General features: G+C 42.3%; 4 protein-coding genes across 4 annotated transcripts; 1 reads left to right on the top strand and 3 right to left on the bottom strand.

Annotated features, from left to right (window-relative positions):
* Positions 1 to 2,006: 2,006 nt before the first annotated feature.
* batf3 (basic leucine zipper transcription factor, ATF-like 3) lies at positions 2,007 to 3,488 on the bottom strand. Its single transcript, XM_012874305.3, has 4 exons — positions 3,414 to 3,488; positions 3,238 to 3,342; positions 2,638 to 2,682; positions 2,007 to 2,288 (listed from the first exon to the last, which is right to left on the bottom strand). The coding sequence occupies exons 1-4, from the start codon at positions 3,486 to 3,488 to the stop codon at positions 2,154 to 2,156; spliced, it is 360 nt and encodes a 119-aa protein (XP_012729759.2). The 3' UTR covers positions 2,007 to 2,153.
* Positions 3,489 to 4,516: 1,028 nt separating this feature from the next.
* nsl1 (NSL1 component of MIS12 kinetochore complex) lies at positions 4,517 to 9,222 on the bottom strand. Its single transcript, XM_012874374.3, has 6 exons — positions 8,920 to 9,222; positions 8,066 to 8,138; positions 7,857 to 7,987; positions 7,092 to 7,146; positions 5,193 to 5,260; positions 4,517 to 5,057 (listed from the first exon to the last, which is right to left on the bottom strand). The coding sequence occupies exons 1-6, from the start codon at positions 9,100 to 9,102 to the stop codon at positions 4,788 to 4,790; spliced, it is 780 nt and encodes a 259-aa protein (XP_012729828.2). The 5' UTR covers positions 9,103 to 9,222; the 3' UTR covers positions 4,517 to 4,787.
* Positions 9,223 to 9,238: 16 nt separating this feature from the next.
* Positions 9,239 to 20,146, top strand: tatdn3 (TatD DNase domain containing 3). Its single transcript, XM_036130386.1, has 7 exons — positions 9,239 to 9,306; positions 10,277 to 10,309; positions 12,312 to 12,382; positions 15,514 to 15,569; positions 15,635 to 15,747; positions 19,708 to 19,788; positions 19,872 to 20,146. Exons 1-7 carry the CDS (start codon positions 9,250 to 9,252, stop codon positions 20,001 to 20,003), a joined length of 543 nt encoding a protein of 180 aa, XP_035986279.1. The 5' UTR covers positions 9,239 to 9,249; the 3' UTR covers positions 20,004 to 20,146.
* A 170-nt stretch (positions 20,147 to 20,316) lies between these two features.
* Positions 20,317 to 21,698, bottom strand: LOC105934361 (spermatogenesis-associated protein 45-like). Its single transcript, XM_012874303.3, has 2 exons — positions 21,344 to 21,698; positions 20,317 to 20,626 (listed from the first exon to the last, which is right to left on the bottom strand). The coding sequence occupies exons 1-2, from the start codon at positions 21,582 to 21,584 to the stop codon at positions 20,607 to 20,609; spliced, it is 261 nt and encodes an 86-aa protein (XP_012729757.2). The 5' UTR covers positions 21,585 to 21,698; the 3' UTR covers positions 20,317 to 20,606.
* Positions 21,699 to 22,255: the final 557 nt, after the last annotated feature.

Raw genomic sequence — 22,255 nt, 5'->3', positions numbered from 1 at the left:
TTAAACATATTTAACGTCTGTGGTTGAAACGTGACGAAACGCCAGACACTGAGCATCTTCTGGGTTTTCCTCTGTCAGGATGAGTCCACCTAGAAAAGAACCTCAGACGTGACTCTGCACTGAGGCTAATTTACCATAATCAGCCTTTAAAAGGCAAAGCTGAGTCAAAGTTCCCGACAACACGGCCGTTTTAAACTCCAGAGACGTTAGCACAGATGATTCCTGGTACGTTGATGCTTCTTCTCCTGTCCGCTTTTACTTCTTCTTACTTCTTCTGAGAAGGCTCAGAAAACGCCTTCCAGGTAAAATCGTCAGGGCCGTTTAGCAGGAATCCACTTTGTTGCTCTACAATAATGATGAAATTCACGTTGATTCTCCTCAGAACGGAAGAGGAAGGAAAAGTGAAAGAGAAAAGGATGCTGCTGCTCGCCAGCACAACCAAAGCATGGCGGTGTTCTCTCTGTCATGGCGCACTTTTTGACCTGCCTGTCTCCCCATGAACCTTTCAGCACTTTCACATCTCACATCTCAGCTTCCCTGGTTCTCTCTTCAGTAAACTCTTCAATCTAAGCTCAGTGAGTGGCTGAACTCGGGTTCATCAGAACCGTTCCTGACACTCTCACTGCAGGTGAGCCTGAGGGACTTTAAAACGACCCTTCAGGGAGACCAGGTGACACACCAGAGGCATTGCTGTTGCATCATGGGATGACTGGTGATGGTCAACACGTCCATCACAGGAAAATTATGACACACCAGAGAGATTTGCAGTTTCCAAACTCACTTTAGTTTCCGCTGAAACTACTTCTTCACTGATGTCAGAAAAAGTCCTCATGCTATGTAAGTACACCCCGTCTTGGCTGACGCGTTTTATTTATGACATAAAACACACAAATGATATGAGATGAATATGTTCAAACACTGAAACTCAAAGTCTTGTTTAATTAAAGTCAATTAACAACAATTAGAATTAATCTCATCTGATTTTTGATGTTAATTCATCCTCCAAAAATTTTCCAAATACATTTTATTTATAAACGTATCTATAAATAAAAAGAGCTGTGCAGCACAAAAAGCAGATGAAACCGAGACAAATGACAGCAATAAAAAACAATAAAATCAGAATAAAATGAAAAATAGAAACAAATCAACTCAAGCTGGGTCAAAAACGTCTGAAAATTAATTTGTCTTCAAGAGAGATTTAAAACCAGTAGTTCCATAGTTTTGGAATCTCCTCTGAGCTTCAGCCCAGTTTCTGGTTCCACCGACAGAAGCGGGTCCGTGAAGAAACACGAGGCTGAAGCGGGTCAGAGAGACAGGGAGGAGGACGACCATGAAGGAGTTTAATCCGGTCTGGACAGGACCGCCGGGTTCTGTTCGGGTCCGTGTGGGCCGGTTAAAAGACGAGCCGCAGCTTTCTGGACGCGCTGAAGAGGTGGAAGAGAGGCCTGACTGGTCCCAGCATGCAGTGCAGACAGCCTTCTCCTCCAACATCAGTGTCTGACCTCACAAATGGAAGACTGGTCAGAAATTCCCATAAACACCCAAAACCTTGTGGACCGCCTTCCCTGAAGAGCTGAAGCTTTTATAGCTTCAAAATACAAAATAATCCGTAAAAAAACTTCATGTTTTATTGCTAATCTTGGATTATTACAGATTGCAAAAATATAACAAAAATTGCAATAAGAAACTGAGCCACCAATAAAAAAACAAACCTTTTATATCATTTATTATTTTTGATGAAATTACATAATTTTAAACGCCATAATGTTGAAATTACATCTACTAGACAATAATTAATGAACAATATTAAAAATGTACACATATTAAGACTTTATAATACATCTTGTACTTCTTTTTATTTATAGTTAAAAAATTCTTACTTGGAAATAATTTGAACGTTTTTTTAGATTTAACACAAGGGAAATGTATTTGTAGGAAATAATACTTATCGATTGCATTGCGATCAAGAGACGCATAAAAAAAATACTTGATGTGTGATGATCCTCTGCGGCCGCCAGAGGGCAGCAGAGTCTCCCAGGCTGCTACGGAGGAGACCGGCGCCCTCTAGCGGTCAGGCGTTGTGTTGTCAGCCTGCAGGGAGATCCTTAAAGCCATAGACATATATATAAATACATTTTATATTATGTCTATGCTTAAAGCGGGCGAGCCGCAGCGCTGTCCGCCTGCATGCAGGATGGGGCTAAGGCGCAGTGCATGATGGGACAGAAAGGTTCGTGGGCTCTGAGAGCTTCGGTGAGGAGGTTCTGCTCCTCAGAGAGAGAGTCCACCTGGAGACAAAACCCAACAGCATCATTAATATTATTATTAAAACTGTGACATTTCATCAGTTTATGGATTAATTTTAAAGCATTTTTAGATATTTTTTTACTCTAATTACCAGTTTAAACCATTTTTTTCTTTAGTTTAAAACAGATTTAGCAGGTTTCCCCCTTTGAACAACATATTTGCACCACTGAGCTTTAATCTCTCTGTTCCCGGTACCGTGTGGAACCGGGAAGGGAAAGGGTGGGTCCACCGGAAGCAGAGTTCACAGGTTAATTGGTTTATTTAAAATGTTTCTAATTAATGCAGCAGGACACGGTTTGTTCTACTGGACCAGGGTCAGAGTTCTGGTACCTCTCTCTTCAGCTTGCGGTTCCTCTGCTCCAGCAGCTCGCAGGTCTGACAGGAGAGAGAAAAACAACAAAAAGGTTAAAATGTTTTAAATTCACAGCTAGACTCTGAGTTGGTGCTTTGTCTAAAATCTGTGAGGCTGCATGTTTCTCAGAACCTCCTGCTGCTCTTCTCCATCTCCAGGTTTGGACCTGCGTCAGACCCAGAGAACATCTGCACATCAGAACCTGGAGGTTCCTAACCTTTGGACTTTGGCTGCTTCTCTGCTTCCATCCAGAGCAGCACTTTCTACAACATCAGCCCAGATCATCATCCCTCCACCGCCCTGATCTGCTGCGTCTGGTTCTGGTCCAAATCTCTGGTCTCCTCTGTCCAGAGGACCTTATCCCAGAACTCTGGTCCTCCACCCCGCCCTGCTAAAGAGGTTCTGATGGTCGGTGCATCATAGATCTACTGAATTGTCCAGCTCTGGTCCATCAGAACCACAGAACTAGTGGAAACAGCCAAAGTCCAAAGGTGATGATCCAGACAAACCTTCCCGGCCTGCAGGTTAAGTTCTGGGTGAATGTGGGCCGGGGAGACCCGCCCGGTTCCGATAAGCACCTGGTGCAGCTGGTCGGCTCTCTGGGTCTGCCTCTTCCGGCTCTTCTGGGCCGCGACCCGGTTCTTCTCTCTCCTCTTCAGCCTGCGTCCTTCATCCTTCAAACACTGACCCAATCACAGACACGTCAGCGATCGGAACCGGAGGTCCGGACGGAGCTGCGGCGGCCGAACCTTACCGTCCATCCATCACAGAGCTGACTGGACCGGACGTGGTCCTGGTGAGGCTGGCAGGACGAATCGCAGTCGGACATGACCGGAACCGGGCGCAGAAGGAGCAGAACACGCTGTGCGTGGGGTTCTGCTGGACGGGGACGTGTTTCTGGCAGATTCTGGACGTGTCCGGGTTTCACATCACTTTTCGGTTTCGGGCCTTTTTAACAGAAGTGGCCTCTTGACTTTACAGAAGTCAGGTGACTCTGGGCTGGTACGGAACACGAACCTCTGTGGACCCGGTTTTCTGGGTCCACCAGAACCTGCCCCGGGTTCTGGTTCCTGCAGGCCACCAGGCGGTCCATCACTGAGAGGTTTGGTTCTGCCTCTGACTCAGAAGGTCCAATCAGGTCCGCAGAGAGGATGATCAGGACAGAACCGGTACCGGTCCAGGGTGAGGAAATGGGCCGGTCCACTTCATTGACCCGTTTTACATTTACCTAACAGAGCAGAACTCACCTAAAAGCAGCGAAGCTTCGGTCAGAACCAGAGTCCAGTTAGAAAAATGTAAAAAGCATAAAATATAAAGAAAAAGTTTCTGTTTTCACACCTGGACAGATTTATGTCACAAAGTGGAGCAAAAATATATTTAATGAATATGATCTGAAAAGTGTGGCAGGCAGCTCGGCCTCCTCTCCTGGTACCGACGAACAGAACCCAGTGACACCATCAGCCTTCAGATTATTCAGCTGGGTCTGACTGCAGAGGTTCTGGTTCTTCACAGAACCTCCAGCATCAAGGATCCCAGCAGACGGGTCAGGGATGAAGTTCTGGTCCAGTTTCCAGCAGGTCAGGTTCTACAGAACCTCCCAGAGTTCTGATCATCTTCTGGACCTGGAGAGAGGATGGACCTCCTGCAGACCTACCAGGACATGGACGTCCACCTGGACTGACAGGCTGGACCAGGAGAGCATTGATCAGAGAAGCAGGAGGACCATGGTGGCTCTGGAGGAGCTGCAGAGACCAGCAGCTCAGGTGGAGCTTTTTTTAAACAGAAAACTTAATGAAAGGTTGATAAATTTAAAAAGCTGCATAATATTAATTATTTCAAACACCACAAACTTAATGGGATTTATTATTTTATTTAGCTGGAAACCATCAGAACAAATAATTTTGCTTCAAGTCGATCCAGAAAGAAGACTTTCTTTATTTTTAACAACTATGAACAAACAGGAGGAACGTTAAAGAAACATTAAAGAGAAGATCTGTGAAGGTCCTCAGAGCTGTGAACATCTGGCAGAAGCTCACAGCTGGTCTGGACCATTAACTTCTCCTCGTCTTAATGAGCTGGAACCAGAACCGCCTCCTGGACCAGAAAGTTCTCGGTGGCTTTGTGGCCTTCAGAGCAGGAAGCGTCGCTCCGCCACATCTTCTCCCGCTCTGCGTCTCGGTTTCTTGGTTTCAGGCACGTAGCCGCCCATCGCCGCTGCTTCCTCCGCCGCTCTCCTGACGGGCCGCCCGCTCCTCGCAGCGCCGCCCGCAGGAGGCGGAGCCTCGGGTCGGCAGGCGGAGCCGAGAACCTCTCTGTGGATCTGCAGGGAGGCGGAGCTGGGCTTCATGTGGAGGACCTCACAGAGACCCTGGGCCTGCTTCTGCACAGCGTCGATGGCCTGCAGGGACACAAAGACGGGGAGTGAGGCGTCGGCTCGGTTCTGCAGGACGAGGACCGGTTCTGCAGGACGAGCCCCGGTTCTACAGGACGAGGACCGGTTCTGGAGGACGAGGACCGGTTCTGCAGGACGTACCTTCAGCACCTGGACGGTCTTCTGGGCCATCCCTGGAGCTGCCGCTGACAGATCGCTCATGATCTTCTCTGGAAACACAGACAGAGCTGCTGAGGCGCTTCAGAAGAACCGTTTTTATAATAATTTATCATCATAAAGCTTCTGCGATCCTCTCTGACCCGCTGGATACCAGCTTATGGACCAGAACCTGACGGACGGCGACCCGTTCTGGTTGTCTGCCTCTGCTTTTAGGAAGCAGGTCGGTGGTGGCAGCAGGTTCTCAGCAGAACCTCTGTCCTGCTGGCGGTGCCGAGCAAGCTCTGCCCTGGCGGCAACCTGCTTCTCAGCAGGAAATCAGACATGTGCTCAAAGCGCAGACCTAAAGGTTCTGATCCAGAACGTCTCTGCTACATTCATGCTGCTGGTCAGCTGGACTCGGGTCATGCGACCCAAACCCGGTCCTGACCTGAAGCAGACGAGCCGTTTCTGTTCTACTGTGACCCGTTTCCTCCGCCCTGAAAAAGGTGAAGGAGAAGCGCTGAAACGTTTCAGGATCTGACTTCAGCCTCAGCTGCTCTGACGGCGTTCCTCTGGGCGGAGGAGCCGTCCGGGTTTAAACGAGCCGAGCCAGAACCAGAAATATTCTGCTCGCAAACTCGGCTGGAAGACCAGTTATTGGAAAAAGTAGCATATTTAATTAATCTGATGTCTTCAGCCGCCTTAATGCTCCAACGCTGGAGTCAGATGTTAGCTTCTAGCTGGAAGAGGCAGAAACTGACTCATGTTTTAACGTTTTATAGCAGAAACTGTAATGCGGTACCGCGCACGTGACGTCACCGTCTCAAGAGCAACGCCCCTTTTGCCGCTTAGGTAGGGCATACAGGAGAGAAAGCATACAGGAGAGAACGCACGGATAACAGATATGACCGACTTTATAGCCGTTAAACTTTCCCAAGACGATGTTCCAGGCACACGGATTACTGGTCGAACTGTGGAAGAACACACCAACCTTCAGCTCAAACGATGGCTTGAGGTTCGAGGGCTTAAAAAGACTGGAAAACGGGCCGAGTTGATGAACGGTAAGCGTTGTTTTTTTTTCCTGCGCGGCGATCATGGCAGCGTTGGCCGTTTTTTTTGTTGTTGTTTGCAATCACCGTCCAGGAATGGGTATCTGTTTAATGTTTGTGTCATTTGAAATGTTTTTGAGTAAGCTATCCTGGTAGCAGGCTATCATGTTAGCGCCTGCTACCATGATAGCCTATATGCTGTCATGGTAGCAGGCGCTACTTTATTAACATGTCGGCCACCAAAATACTCTTACCTTGACTTGATGTCGCTGGAATTGGGTCAGGATGTTCTTCGGTTGGGCCCTTTCCTCCGACAAAATGCTTGCTACATATGTACTTGAATTTGGTAACTTTTTCCGGGTTGAACTGTTGTGTAGGCCGACCGCCCCGGTGTAACAAGCGTACACATTTCTCCTTGGCAGTCTTGAAGAAAACATCCTTCATATGCGGCCGATCAGCGTACCTCGAGTCGCTGTTGCACGTTCCATAGCAACAATGTTTAAAAACCATGGTCTTAGATTTGGAAAAAGCAGTCGTTTACCGAGTAAAACCTAGGCTAACACACGTCTCTTACAGCGAAACAACGGCGGATTTTCAGGAGTTTGTCCCACTGCGTACCACGTGATGTGACGTCATCGTGACGTTGTGTTTCTAAAAATAGCTCGCGCGGTACCGCATTTCTTTCTGCCTGCTGGGAGCAGTTTAACAAGGCGAGAGCGCCCTCTGCTGGTGGCGATGAGGACTACAGCTTTGGGTTAAATCTGCATCGCTGCAGTTTATGTGACCTTTATTCCTGCTAATCTCAGCATGAAACATTTATTCTAATTTAAATGGATCAAAGACGAGAGCTCACCTTGATCTGGATCTCTCTGTAGAGGCTCAGGTTGGACTGAAGTCTCGTACAAACCCTGAAACACAAAGAGCCCACAGAATATTACACCATCTCCCACTTATTATTATTATTATTATTTTAATTTCACCACAAATAATCCAACTAATGTGTGATTTTTATTCAGAAACGTACAGATTTCTTTCCAGCGACTCAACGGTCAAACCTCAGAGTTTTACAGATAACTTTCCTGGACGCTGTGCTCTGCAGGAACCTCCAGGTTACTTCAGATAATTACGGGTATTTGGAACAAATTTACACGTTATGTTGCTGAAGCTTACAGGTTAGCTGTCAGAACACCAACATTTCCAGGTTCTCACAGCTCAGAGTTTACAGGACGCTTCACCGTAACTCATATTTATGTATTTAGTGATGAAAGGAGTTCTTCTGTGGGATCGTTTGGAACTTTTTTCAGAACTTTTACGTTTTTCTGTTCAGACCTACTGGACTATTGTCCAAAACGTGTAAAGATTAGTTTCTGTAACTTACAGGGTAGCTTTGTGGACGAAGCTTCAGTTTTAGATAAATATCGACGTGCTTCTCCAGAACTGAACCAGTCCGTGAAAAGCAGCGTACAGGTTCTGGAAAGCAGAACTACTCCCACGGCTCATTAAACAGGCTCCTGGTTAGCAGGTTTCTCACAGGAAGTCGAGGCTCCCATCTTACGACTTTTCCTCAGACCACAGAGGAAAAAGTCAAAAGGTTGTGAGATAGTAGACGTTAACCAACCAGGACTTTCCGCTGGGCCTTCAGGGCGTTGACCACGTGAGGACGGATGTGTTTGGGGTATGAATGGCGCCTGCTGGAGGTCTCCAGGATGGCGTCGTCCAGAAGGCTCTCCAGGTCCAGAATCTCTTCATCTGTTGAGGAGACGGTGTTAAAAGCAGGGAGACGAGGTTCTGCAGAACCAGAGAGCTTTTAGCAGCATATTTAAAGACCTTGTAGATCTGGAGCCTCGTCCCAGGGCTGCCCGTCTACCAGAACGTTGAGCCGGACCGCAGCCTGGAAGTTCTGCAAAGACCCAAACATCATCTGCTGATAAAAACCTGGTGCTTTGTTTTAAACGTGACGATGTTTAAAACAAAGCACCGGCCGTAAACGTGATTCTCTAAGAACCTTTTTCTTTAATCACATTTATGTGTTGGTAACGTTGTTCTTTCAGTCCAGATAAACAGACCAAACGGCGAGATCAGAGGGGCAGCGATCCCTTCCAGATATTTCTCTGTGCTGAGATGCAAAAAGAGTTTAAATGTATTTAGAGACGACGGTGAAGACAGATCTGCTCTGAAACGAGCCTGAAAGCTACGCGGTTCTTTCCACAACTCACTTTATAGAAAGGTTCCTCTCCACATATTTAAAGTTCCCTTTCAGAAACTCACTGCTTGGAACTGTGAGGGTCCACCCCACAGCTCCCATGGTACTTTCTATAGGGGTACTTTCTATTGTTTAGGAAATTACGGTTATTTTTTATAAAAAATGTTTAGTTTTATAAAAAGGGTTCGTCACCCAGATGATGCAGCTCCTCCCAGAGTTTCATGAATAACATTTAATCTGGGCGGTTAAGAAGTCTTTAATGTTAATAACCTGGTCTGAGTCTAAGCGAGGCGTTAAACAGCAGCATTTGTATCTTCCTGCTCCCAGAAGCAACCAGATGCGTCATTCTGCTCGGACACCTGGTTCCGGTTCTAACAGAACCTTCTCAGCTGGAGAACCGAGCTCAGCAGCCCGGTTCTGTTCGCTGCAGCAGGAGAACCGCAGCAGGACTAAAGCGGCAGAACCCTGCGGGACTCACGGCCAGCAGCTGCTGCAGGAAGTCTCTCCTCGTCTCTTCGGGAACTTCCGGCTGTCCGTCCAGAGCGCTTCGTAAAAGTTCGGAACCGCTCTTCAGCAGCTCGGCGGCTCTCCTCTTGGACGTCAGCCGAACCTTGAAGTCCTGATCTGGACCTTTGTCCCTTTGGTTCTGAACCTGCTCCATCCTTTAGCGCCCGATCTGTTTGGAATTTCCTCTACATCCGGGTTAGAGGTCGATATCCGCCGCCAACCGGAAGTCGGTTTGTTGTGTTTCCTGTTAGCTGTTAGCCGTTAGCTACGCAGTTTAAAGCCCTGTTTTCTGAAGGTTTTAATGGATTATAGCTTCGTGGACTGCCACTGTCACATATCAGCCACCGAGTTCCAAAAGGCAAGTCCTCAGATAACAGAGTTTTCTGGAGAACATCACAGAAACTGGATGTGAATTAAAAAACAAGACTGTTCACTACCACAAACATAGCGCTTTTCACTTAGTACTTATTTACCTCACTGCTGGTGTCCTTCCTGGTGGCGTTGCCTCCTTGTACCCTTCCTTAATTCTTTCCTTCATTCATTCTTTCCTTCCTTGTGTCATTGCCTCCTTGTATCCTTCCTTCCTTGTTTTGTCATCTCCTTGTATCCTACCTTGTGTCATTGCCTCCTTGTGTCCTTCCCTTGCCTCTTTTATTCTTCCTTGTGTCCTCGTCCTTCCATCCTTGTGGCTTTCCCTCTATCCTTCTTTGTTACCTTTATTTATTCCTCATTCACTCAGTACTTGCCCTTTCCTTGCTTCCTTGCCTCCTACCTCCTGAGCTTCCACCACATGGTTCATGCTGATCTTTATTGTTTTACATTTTAAAACGAACGCAGGAGGCTGAGAACCGCAGAAAGCTTGGAACGTTTGTAAAAGTCAAAGAACTCTTTTCAGCGCCGCTGAGTCCATGTTCTGCAGAACAACCTTTGGCTGCAGGTCTTCAGGTTTTGTCTCAACATCTCCACCTCAGCGAGGTTGGATGGAGAACGTCTGGGGACATTAGTTGTCAGTTTTGGCCACAGATTTGCTGTTAGATTTAGTTCTAGACTTTGACTAGGCCGTTTTGAAACACAAGTAAGCCATAGTGCTGTAAGTTGTGGTCCTGCTGGAGGGAGAACCCCCGCTCCCACGTTTCAGATATTTATTTCTAATTTATTCTGGAACCAGGAATCATTTTGCTTCCAATTCCCACTCCTGTTCGTTCTGTTTCTTCATAGTTTGTGGTTGTAATGTGAGAAGATGAGGAACATTTAAAGTAGTATGAAGACTTTTTAAAGGCTCTAGTCTGTAGCTGATCTTCAGCTAAAACATTTTCTCCTCTTTGCAGGATCTTCAGGATGTGATCAACAGAACCAGACAGGTAAAAGTTCTTCATTAATAAAATGCTTTATTTACATGTATTATAATGTGTAGAGTCAATTTGTTTTTTTAATAATGGGAGAATTCATATTAATCAACAATAGACCATCATGTAAAGATGTCAGATTTAGCCACAAGTGCTAATTTTCATCAGTAGTCTCACTGCAGGTTGATGGTAAACAAAAATATGAGGAAAAACACATGAATACACAGAAACAAGACATAACATCAACCAGAGATAGGTTAGTCTGTATTAAAATTATTAACAATATCAATAATATTCTTTATGCTCTTAAAAACATCATATCTGCAACAAACAATAAGTAAAAATAAAATCTGTTATTTCAGAAAGTATGTTAATTTACATTTGGAATTCACTTTTGATCATTTTTGAAAGTATAGATGCACCAAGAGGAAGATTTGGGCCAATATTGATATCAGATATCAATGTTGCTGTTATATGAAATAACCGATATTTAATTATGTGTGTGTGTTAGCTTTCTTCTCACACACATTCCGTTTTTTTTGTGATGGTCAAATTATGTAAAATTTTGTACTGACTGACTCGGATTCGGCCCTGACGCGGGCCGAATCCGAGTCAGTCAGGGCCATTTATCCAGCCCTTTAGCGCCAAAAAAGGCAGATTATGTCATACAGTAGAGCCATAAATCCTTTTAAAGTGTATAAAGTGGCTAAAACTGAGCCTCCTCTAGGGAATGTTGATTTTTAACTGTGTAGTAACAGCATCCTGCCACCAGATGTCAGATTTCCACAACACATTAAAACAACCCAGAAATATCCAGAAAGAGAAGAAGTGATGCAGAATGATGAGTTTAAAGTGGAACTCACCCCAATATCAACTTTCTTTGCAGATAAACTATAAACTGGGCCTAAGGTGCTACTTTTATGTTACTGTCGATAATTTTACATTTTTATGTGAACTGAAATGAAGTGTCATCAATACAGGAGCAACAGTAGTCTCACTGCAGGTCGATGGTAAACAAAAATATGAGGAAACAAGACATAACATTTACCAGAGATAGGTTAGTCTGTATTAAAATTATTAACAATATCAATAATATTCTTTATGCTCTTATAAACATCATATGTGCAACAAACAATAAGTAAAAATAAAGTCTGTTATTTCAGAAAGTATGTTAATTTACATCTGGAATTCACTTTTGATCATTTTTGAAAGTATAGAAGCACCAAGAGGAAAAGTTGGGCCAATATTGATATCTGATATCAGTATTGTTGTTATATGGAGTAACCGATATTTAATGATGTGTGTGTGTTTGTGTGTTAGCTTTCTTCTCACACACATTTCCGTTTTTTGTGATGGTCAAATTATGTAAAATTTTGTACTGACTGACTCTAGATTCACACGCTGCTTTTTAATCTCTGCTTGAAATAACAAGCCACACACTCCTGGCTGTGACGCATCGCTGTCACATGACCGAACAGAAACCGCACCGCCAACCTCCTCCCCCTGTTGAAACACAGAGGCACGATGCTGATGTTAATGCCGATATATAGTTTAAAACATGTGTCAAACCCAAAGTCCGCGGGTCGAATCCGGCCCGTCAGGTCCATTTATCTGGCCCTCAAGACCCAAAAGAGGCAGATTATGTCATAAAGTAGAGGCATAAATCCTTTTAAAGTTTATACAGTGGCTAAAACTGAGCCTCCTGTAGGGAATGTTGATTTTTTTTAACCGTGTAGTAACAGCATCCTGCCACTAGATGTCAGATTTCCACAACACATTAAAACAACCCAGAAATGTCCAGAAAGAGAAGTGTAACTTTCTTTGCATATAAACTTGGCCTAAGGTGCTACATTTATGCTAATGTGAATTTTTTACATTTTTATGTGAACTGAAATTAAATCATGAAATCAAAAGTGTCATCAATACAGGAGCAACCGGCCCTTTAAATGACTTGATGATGCCAAAGTGGCCCTGTATAGAAGAAATGAGGCTGACAGTCCTGATTTAAAGGACCCAGCAGGACAGAGACGACCAGATGAGGGTCTTCATCAGACAGCTGGAAGTGGCGCAGGAGCTGGACCTACCTGTGTGAGCTAAAAGCAAAGATTTAAGACCTGCCTCTGAAGGCTCTCAATAGGTCCAATAACTAATAACACATTTTTATTCTCTTAAAGACCTTTGGAAAGAGTGAAATATGATTAAATGTACAGAACAATGTCAGAAATGGCTGAGTGTGAGTTTCTATGGAGGAAAGTCTAAAGTTGCAGAATATATCATCATCACAGTGTCAGCGTACAATATTCCCATCACTGTCTGGAGAGAAATCACTGCTGGTTAATATATTGCAGCTGTTAGAAAGTAGCTAATGTCATATTTTGTCTCAGCAGGAGCAGGTGAGAGGCAGAGGAAGAAAACAGGCGACATCGCAGCAGATCTAATCTCTGCAATCTTTATTAACTTTATTGCTGTCGCACCATTTTCTAATATCATGCATCCCTAGTTTGACCACATTTTTAACTAATTAACCGGGATACAAACCTGTTCTCTGCTCTCATATTTTCTTAAAGTGTTTTGCTCTTTAATTACTTTCATTAAAATAGCTTCAAATTTGACTCCCCAGGTTGAGAAGAAAAATATGCAGCTGAAAGGATTTTTATATCTCTCTCTGCAGGTGTAGAAGCAGACTCACAGGATGTTATATCATCCTTTCTCACTTCTAGCGCTGCGTCTGTTTCTCTCCTTTTTTCCTCTTCTACCTGTTTCTGTGTCCATTGAACATGAAATAGTCCCAGAATAAAATCTAATAAAGTGTCTAGCATTTAAAAATCAAGCGGAGCTCTATGGTGAAAGCAGGAAGGCTCCACTTGTAAAGTAATTAAGTAAGTAAACTTTATTTATGTAGCACCTTTCACAGGATAAAACCACAAAGTGCTTCACAATAAAAAACAACCATAAAACAACACAACATGAAAATATAAAAAGATAAAGCAGAATAATTACAACATCATAGCATAAAGCTAGTTAAAACCCAGTTAGAACCAGTGGGTCTTCAGCAGCTTCTTAAAAGAACGAACAGAGTCCAGACAGCGTAAAGATGAATTTAACACCTTCCTCAGTCTGGGGGCCTCAGCTGTAACAGACCCTCTGGTCCTGAAATTAGTTCCTGGAACCATTAACCGCCTTTGGCTGCAGGATCTGAAGCTACGAGAAGGAGAACATGGATGTAAAAGGTCGGTAATATAAGCTGGAGCTCTAAAAGTAAAGACTAAAATGTTAAAATGAACTCTAAAATGTGCCGGTAGCCGATATAAAGAGATTAAAACTGAGGTAATGTTTCTTTCTCATGTTGGTTAAAAGTCTGACAGCAGCATTGTGCATCTTTATTATTCACACATATAAAAGGCTGTTAGTCAAGACGACATTAAATAAAAGCACAAATAATCATCTCTAATTCAGCCTTTGACACCAAAGTTCAAAGCTTAGAATATTAGCTGAAAGAAACATTTTTCGAGAAATTCGCGAGAATGATGCAATTAGAATCAACAATTATGCCAAAGTTCTCTGAGGCTTGGTTTAACACAGGAGGCCAAAACCCAGAAATTTCTTCATTTCTGTAATTTGATGAGTGTTTCCGTCTTATCAGAGTTTACCTGCAAGTAGTTTTCACAGAGCCACAGTTTAATATCATTAACACAGTTTATCCAGCAGGACAACTTAAAATATTCAGTAGGCTTAAAAGAACAATAAAGCTGAATGTCATCAGCATAGAAATGATAAGACACATCGGGGAACTGCCTGATTATCTGGCCAATATAATATATAAAAGAAAAAGAATAGGTCCCAAGACAGAGCTCTGTGGTTCTCCACATAACATAAAATTGCCTTTGAATGTTCTAGTTAAACTGTTCTACTGCTTTTAATGTTCTTCTTTGTTTCTACATTTTATTCCTACTTGCTTTTATTTTGCTATATTTTAATCATGTAAAGCACTTTGCATTGTCTTTGTACTGAATTGTGCTATATAAATAGATTTGCCTTGCCTTGCCTAGCAGGTATTTTGAGTCAGACATGAACTGGTTTTCAAAAACACTAAAAGATCTTCCAGAGACAGGATTTAAACCACGTTAAAGCCTTACCTGATAGACCGACTACATCAGGAAGCCTATTAATCAAAATAGTGTGATCAACATAATCAAAGGTGGATGTAAGGTGGAGAAGCATTGCTGTTGAGCCTCCACAGTCTGCAGACATTAAAATGTCACTAGAAACTTTAAGTCAGGCAGTTTCTGTGGAATGGTGCTCACAAAATCCAGAGTGAAAAATGTCAAAGAGCTCATGGTTTCCCATAATAGACATTAGCTGTTCTGCTTCTACTTTACAGGAACCTTGGAGATAAACCTGTAATTATTAAGCTGGGTAGGATCTGAGTTACACTTTTTCAGTAACGGCTCAACAAAAGCGTGCTTGAAAGAACTTGGAACCACACCTGTTGAAAGTGAAGCGTTGTAAATCTCTACAATGCAAAGGCCAATAACAGGGAAAACTGAAAGTAAAATCTGTTGGGCTCTTTGTGGCATAAAGACGGAAATTCTTAATGCAACATTGCCAGACACTACAAAGAAAGAAAGAAAGAAAGAAAGTGTGCACCTGAAAGGGTGCAGGTGAGAGGGTGCAGGAACTAGGAGTAGCCCTGTTCCCTCTGAGTTCAGGGCAGGACGGTCAGGCGTTGTTTCTCTTCATGAGCTCTAAAAGCTGAACAAAGGCTCATCTGTGGCTCTGACAGACGCTGTTATCACTTCATGGAAGTCTGTCTCTTTCTCTGTTTGAGGTCCACAAAAAATATCTTTTTATTTATGTATGAGGAATAAAAACACATTTTTTATGAAGCTTTATTTTTCCTTAAAGATGTCGAGAGCTGTAATGAGATGTTCCACGTTCCTCTACTCCTTTTAGGATATTCAGTTTTCCTTTCTTACATTTATTTCTTACATGTGCTATCTGTGCTAAACTCTAAGTATTTGTCTTTAGCGTGTTTGCTTCAGTCAAAGTGGGAGCTAAACAACTTTATCTGGAAATCATCTTGGCTAAACACAGCAAAGACGTTCCAAACATTCTCTGCTGAAGAGAACTAGAGAGCCTGACTCTTTTACGCGTGTCGTTCAGTCAGATCTAAACCTATGGAGACGTATAATCGCTGCAACGCTCTGCTGTCTGTGCAGGAACGTCCACTCCCGGTCAGCGGCTAAGGTCACCATAGACGCCATGAGACAGCAAGGTGAGCGTCTCCGTCCGTCTCCATGCAGGTGAGGACGCTCTGAGTCTCTAAGTGTTCCTCTGCAGGGATCAGCCGAGCTCTGCTGCATAACTTTGCTGGGAGGCCGTCGGTCGCTCTGGACGGGGTGAAGGCCGGTTACTTCTTCTCCTTCCCCCCCGCTGTCTGCAGAAACCAGCAGGTAGGACGGATCTTCACGTCTGCTCACATGTGGACCAGGAAGCCACCTGCATTTGATTAAAGAGCAGCACAGGAGGCTGATGCAGATGGAAACTTTTACTTCTAATGAGGGAAAACTTATTAAAGACAAGTTAACAACCCAAGGTATTCATCTATTAATAACCAGATTTCTTTCATTTCATAGTAATTGTGACGACATCTCTCTGAGGTCTTTAACTCAAATGTGCAGAAATCTGTCTTGAATTAATTGATCAAATTTAGCCAAATGCAGCAGGTCTTTTCAGAAGGAATACTGACCCAAGTCCTATTCTTCTATTGCTGGACCAAAAAGAATGCTGTTAGTTTTCAACTGAGCCTAAAAAATGTGCAAACATGGTGACCATCTTTTAATAAAGTAAATGAGCAAACTTGTTTTTAACTTTGGATCTACAGTGATTTACTGTAGATCCAAAGTAGAGCAGGTTACAAAGTCATGCAAAATTGAATAACTATATACATGTCTTTGTTATTTTTCTACTTATTAATTTTTTGGCCCTTGAGTATTTCTGACTTGATAATATCGGCCCTCAAACCGAAAAGTTTGGACACCCCTGCTGTAAAACTTTAAATGTTTTCAAGGTTTTCCAGAGAATAAGTTCTGCTTCCACGTTATTTTTGTTGTTGTGTTGTTTAAACTTTGTGTTGTGGAGGATTTTAATCTTTATCAAGAAGGAAAGCACAAAACTCATTAATTAGAGAAAGAAGATTCTCTATCTTTGCATTTAGAGGCTTAGAGCGTTTGAATGTTTGATCCACAGCAGACAGGAAGCATGAGAGGAAAATGACCGACTGCCATAAACAAGATATGGTCAGTTACAGACGTCCGTTTATCATCCATCCATCAGTTTATCATCCATTCATTTATCATCCATCCATCAGTTTATCATCCATCCATTTGTCATCTATCTATTTATCATCCATCCATCCATTTATCATCCATCCATTTATCATCCATTCATCAGTTTATCATCCATCCATTTATCATCCATTCATCAGTTTATCATCCATCCATCCATCCATTTATCATCCATCAGTATATCATTCATCCATCCATCCATTTATCATCCATCAGTATATCATTCATCCATTTATCATTCATCCATCCATCCATTTATCATCCATCCATCAGTTTATCATCCATCAGTTTATCTTCCATCCATTTATCATCCATCAGTATATCATTCATCCATTTATCATTCATCCATCCATCCATTTATCATCCATCCATTTATCATTCATCCATCCATCCATTTATCATCCATCCATCAGTTTATCATCCATCCATCCATGTATCATCCATCCATCAGTTTATCTTCCATCCATTTATCATCCATCCATCGGTTTATCATCCATCCATCCATTTATCATCCATCCATTTATCATCCATCCATCAGTTTATCATCCATCCATCAGTTTATCTTCCATCCATTTATCATCCATCAGTTTATCATCCATCCGTTTATCTTCCATCCGTTTATCATCCATCAGTTTATCATCCATCAGTTTATCATCCATCCGTTTATCATCCATCCATTAGTTTATCATCCATCCATTTATCATCCATCCATCAGTTTATCATCCATCCATCAGTTTATCTTCCATCCATTTATCATCCATCCGTTTATCTTCCATCCATTTATCATCCATCAGTTTATCATCCATCCGTTTATCATCCATCCATTAGTTTATCTTCCATCCATTTATCATCCATCAGTATATCATTCATCCATTTATCATTCATCCATCCATCCATTTATCATCCATCCATCAGTTTATCATCCATCAGTTTATCTTCCATCCATTTATCATCCATCAGTATATCATTCATCCATTTATCATTCATCCATCCATCCATTTATCATCCATCCATTTATCATTCATCCATCCATCCATTTATCATCCATCCATCAGTTTATCATCCATCCATCCATTTATCATCCATCCATCAGTTTATCATCCATCCATCCATTTATCATCCATCCATCAGTTTATCATCCATCAGTTTATCTTCCATCCATTTATCATCCATCAGTATATCATTCATCCATTTATCATTCATCCATCCATCCATTTATCATCCATCCATTTATCATTCATCCATCCATCCATTTATCATCCATCCATCAGTTTATCATCCATCCATCCATTTATCATCCATCCATCAGTTTATCATCCATCCATCCATTTATCATCCATCCATTTATCATTCATCCATCCATCCATTTATCATCCATCCATCAGTTTATCTTCCATCCATTTATCATCCATCCATCGGTTTATCATCCATCCATCCATTTATCATCCATCCATTTATCATCCATCCATCAGTTTATCATCCATCCATCAGTTTATCTTCCATCCATTTATCATCCATCAGTTTATCATCCATCCGTTTATCATCCATCCATTAGTTTATCATCCATCCATTTATCATCCATCCATCAGTTTATCATCCATCCATCAGTTTATCTTCCATCCATTTATCATCCATCAGTTTATCATCCATCCGTTTATCTTCCATCCATTTATCATCCATCAGTTTATCATCCATCCGTTTATCATCCATCCATTAGTTTATCTTCCATCCATTTATCATCCATCAGTATATCATTCATCCATTTATCAGTCATCCATCCATCCATTTATCATTCATCCATCCATCCATTTATCATCCATCAGTTTATCTTCCATCCATTTATCATCCATCAGTATATCATTCATCCATTTATCATTCATCCATCCATCCATTTATCATCCATCCATTTATCATTCATCCATCCATCCATTTATCATCCATCCATCAGTTTATCATTCATCCATCCATCCATTTATCATCCATCCATCAGTTTATCATCCATCCACCCATTTATCATCCATCCATCAGTTTATCATCCATCCATCCATTTATCATCCATCCATCAGTTTATCATCCATCAGTTTATCTTCCATCCATTTATCATCCATCAGTATATCATTCATCCATTTATCATTCATCCATTTATCATTCATCCATCCATCCATTTATCATCCATCCATCAGTTTATCATCCATCCATCCATGTATCATCCATCCATCAGTTTATCTTCCATCCATTTATCATCCATCCATCGGTTTATCATCCATCCATCCATTTATCATCCATCAATTTATCATCCATCCATCAGTTTATCATCCATCCATCAGTTTATCTTCCATCCATTTATCATCCATCCGTTTATCTTCCATCCATTTATCATCCATCAGTTTATCATCCATCCGTTTATCATCCATCCATTAGTTTATCATCCATCCATTTATCATCCATCCATCAGTTTATCATCCATCCATCAGTTTATCTTCCATCCATTTATCATCCATCAGTTTATCATCCATCCGTTTATCTTCCATCCATTTATCATCCATCAGTTTATCATCCATCCGTTTATCATCCATCCATTAGTTTATCTTCCATCCATTTATCATCCATCAGTATATCATTCATCCATTTATCATTCATCCATCCATCCATTTATCATCCATCCATCAGTTTATCATCCATCAGTTTATCTTCCATCCATTTATCATCCATCAGTATATCATTCATCCATTTATCATTCATCCATCCATCCATTTATCATCCATCCATTTATCATTCATCCATCCATCCATTTATCATCCATCCATCAGTTTATCATCCATCCATCCATGTATCATCCATCCATCAGTTTATCATCCATTAGTTTATCATCCATCCATCAGTTTATCTTCCATCCATCCATCCTCTGATCAGTTTGTTCTAGATAATTCTGGCACATTAACCAGAGAGTGATGCAGCGTTGTTTCTAAGGCTCAGGTGGAGATCCGGGTCCAGGAATGCTCTCATCTGTCCCTCTGATGCTGTTCTACATCAAACATTGACGTGTGACTGGATGTTTCCCCGCAGAGAGACAAGCTCATCCAGCTGATCCCTCTGGAACACGTGTGTCTGGAGACGGACTCTCCGGCCCTGGGGCCCCACCGACACGTGAGTTTCCCTGCATGGCGTTCAGCCTCAGGAACAAACCCGGAGAGCTCAGCCTCCTCCTGACGTCTGCGTCTGCCCCGCAGGAGAGGAACGAGCCGGCCAACATCGCTCTGTCCTGCTGCTACGTCGCTAAGGTCAAAGGTCTGTCCCCAGAGACGGTTCGGCTCGTCACGACTCAGAACGCGTACAGACTGTTCAGCAGAACCCGGCCATGAGGCTCCATGATGCAGCTGTGGACACGTCCCAGTCAGAGCTCACATTCCTGGAACATGATGTTATTACGCTAACCTCGCTGCTTTAGTGTCCTGCCTGAAAGCTTAACAACATCTCAGCCAGAATAAAAGAAGTTTATGAAAAATGTTATCGCTGTCATCTGGAAAGCAAAATTCTATTTCTGTTTTTCTTCTTTCTTAGTTTTGTTATTGCCTGTTTTTTCCTTTTCAATTAGTATTCATATATATTTTATTATTTTTGTTCATTCATTTTCACCATGGAGAATTGTCCGGTCAGCATGTCAGGGACCCTGGGGTTGAACTTTAGATCTTTATTCTGACGTTTTATTTGCTGAAAGCTAGAAGCTCCATGGAGGAACCAGGATGCCTGAATCATCCAGAGACAACGTGATAATCTTCACATCATCTCTGCGGCGTGTTTAAAGCTCCAACAGGACGTGAGATTATGCCGTCAGAAAACAAACACAGAGGAACGCTGCAGGCGGAATAAAGTCATGGTGGGGAGCTTTTATTGCTGCCACAGCCTTTCTGAAAAGTGGAAGTTCCGGTTCTGTTCGCTCCAGCTTGTATCGCCTCGCCGTGTTTTTACACCAGGTGAGTCGTGTCTGAAAGAGAGGAGAAGAACAGGTAAGGTTTGGAGAGGAATGGAGGACCGTTCGCCAACTTCCTGTTGGCTTTTTGGTTCTGAAAATATTTGAACAGTTAATATTCTCTTTATTTCCATTGTGAAAATCATTGACAAGCACCTGGATGCAACCATTACCTAATATACAGAATAATGCCGCTTATACACATACTTTCTGCTTATATAGCCCTTTCTGAGTTTCTGAGGATGGGAATTAAAACAACATCTGACTGAACACTGCATCCTGGCATCGATTAGTCATATTCCACATATTGTGATTCATCATATTTCTAAAATATTGATATTAAGTATTTGTGACCAGGTGTGTCACATTGTGAGCTCCGTGTTGATACCTGACTCGCCCTACCATATATGGAAAGTGACGTCACAGGGCGACGCAGGGCGTTTGAAGTTTTTTTCTTTATCTCATCCTTAGTTATTTTATGTTTTTAAAGTTCGGCATACTAGGGAAAAAAAACTAAATGTAACTTTCTGCTTATGTATTTTTAAGGGGGAAAAAGAAGAATGATTGTATTTTAATTCGGTATTTTCTATTTTATAATAATTATTTTTTGTTCCATTATTGATTTCTGGTGAGAAAACCCAATAAACTAAACGGGGAGTGAATAATTATTTTTTATTTCTCTAAAAATAAAGGCCCACGCTGACGTTCTCTGCGGACGCCTCAGCTACTCACAGCTCTGCTCAAAGTGTTTCCTCTCCGGGAGTTTCACCGGGGGCCGCAGCTCGGTGCAGGCCGCCCCGCGCTGCTGTCTGCCGGTCAGAGCGCTCAGCAGCACGGCGCCGGTCCTCAGGTGGTTCCGGTAGTGCCTCCGCTCGCTCCTCTGCCAGGACCCCCGCGGGTCCGCCTCCACCCGGCACCAGCTCTCCCTCCGCATGTTGAGCTCCAGCAGGACCGGCTCCCCGGACCCGGACATCGTCTCCGGTCCCGGTTCTGGTTCTGGTTCTGCTGCTTCAGCTTTTGGGAATCCTCCTTTAATGTTTCAGCCTGTTTCTGCGTTGGCATAGCAACGGGAAACGTGATCTTGCGTTCCAAAGATTGCTTACACTTCAGGGAGTCCCACTCCGATGTTTTTCCCCCTCCAACTTTATTTTAAACAAATATTACAAAGAAGAACTTTGACACAATTACAAAATAAACATCAGCACTGACAACAGTGTTAAAGTAATGCCTGTCTACAGATTAGAATATCAAAAGTAAAATAAATTTACACTTAAATGTGCAAAATAAAACAACGTGTACCTTTTGGTCTCTACAAATGGACTGTTATAACAAGAACAACAAAAGAAAAAGTAAAAAATAAATACACGAGGGATCTGCTCATGAGAAAAAGTTACATTTCTGAAGAAGAGTTCTTGTTTTTACAGGTTTCTGATTGTTAAAAGTGAGTTTTTCAACACAGGTAGTGTATGTTTTTAAGTCAATTTCTTTAAAATTAATAAATAAGTGGATTCTTTCATACCCTTTCATCTTGTGGACATAATATTTTGCTATGAATGTAATTAGATTTACTGCATATATATTTCATCTGAAGAAAAGGCTAAATTGTTAAAGATTAGCGATATTTGCAATTTTGATAAAACAACA

Source organism: Fundulus heteroclitus, unplaced genomic scaffold (genome assembly GCF_011125445.2).
Source record: "Fundulus heteroclitus isolate FHET01 unplaced genomic scaffold, MU-UCD_Fhet_4.1 scaffold_36, whole genome shotgun sequence".
NCBI lineage: Eukaryota > Metazoa > Chordata > Actinopteri > Cyprinodontiformes > Fundulidae > Fundulus > Fundulus heteroclitus.
Note: the sequence above shows the minus strand (reverse complement) of the source record. Positions and strands in the feature narration are given on the sequence as shown.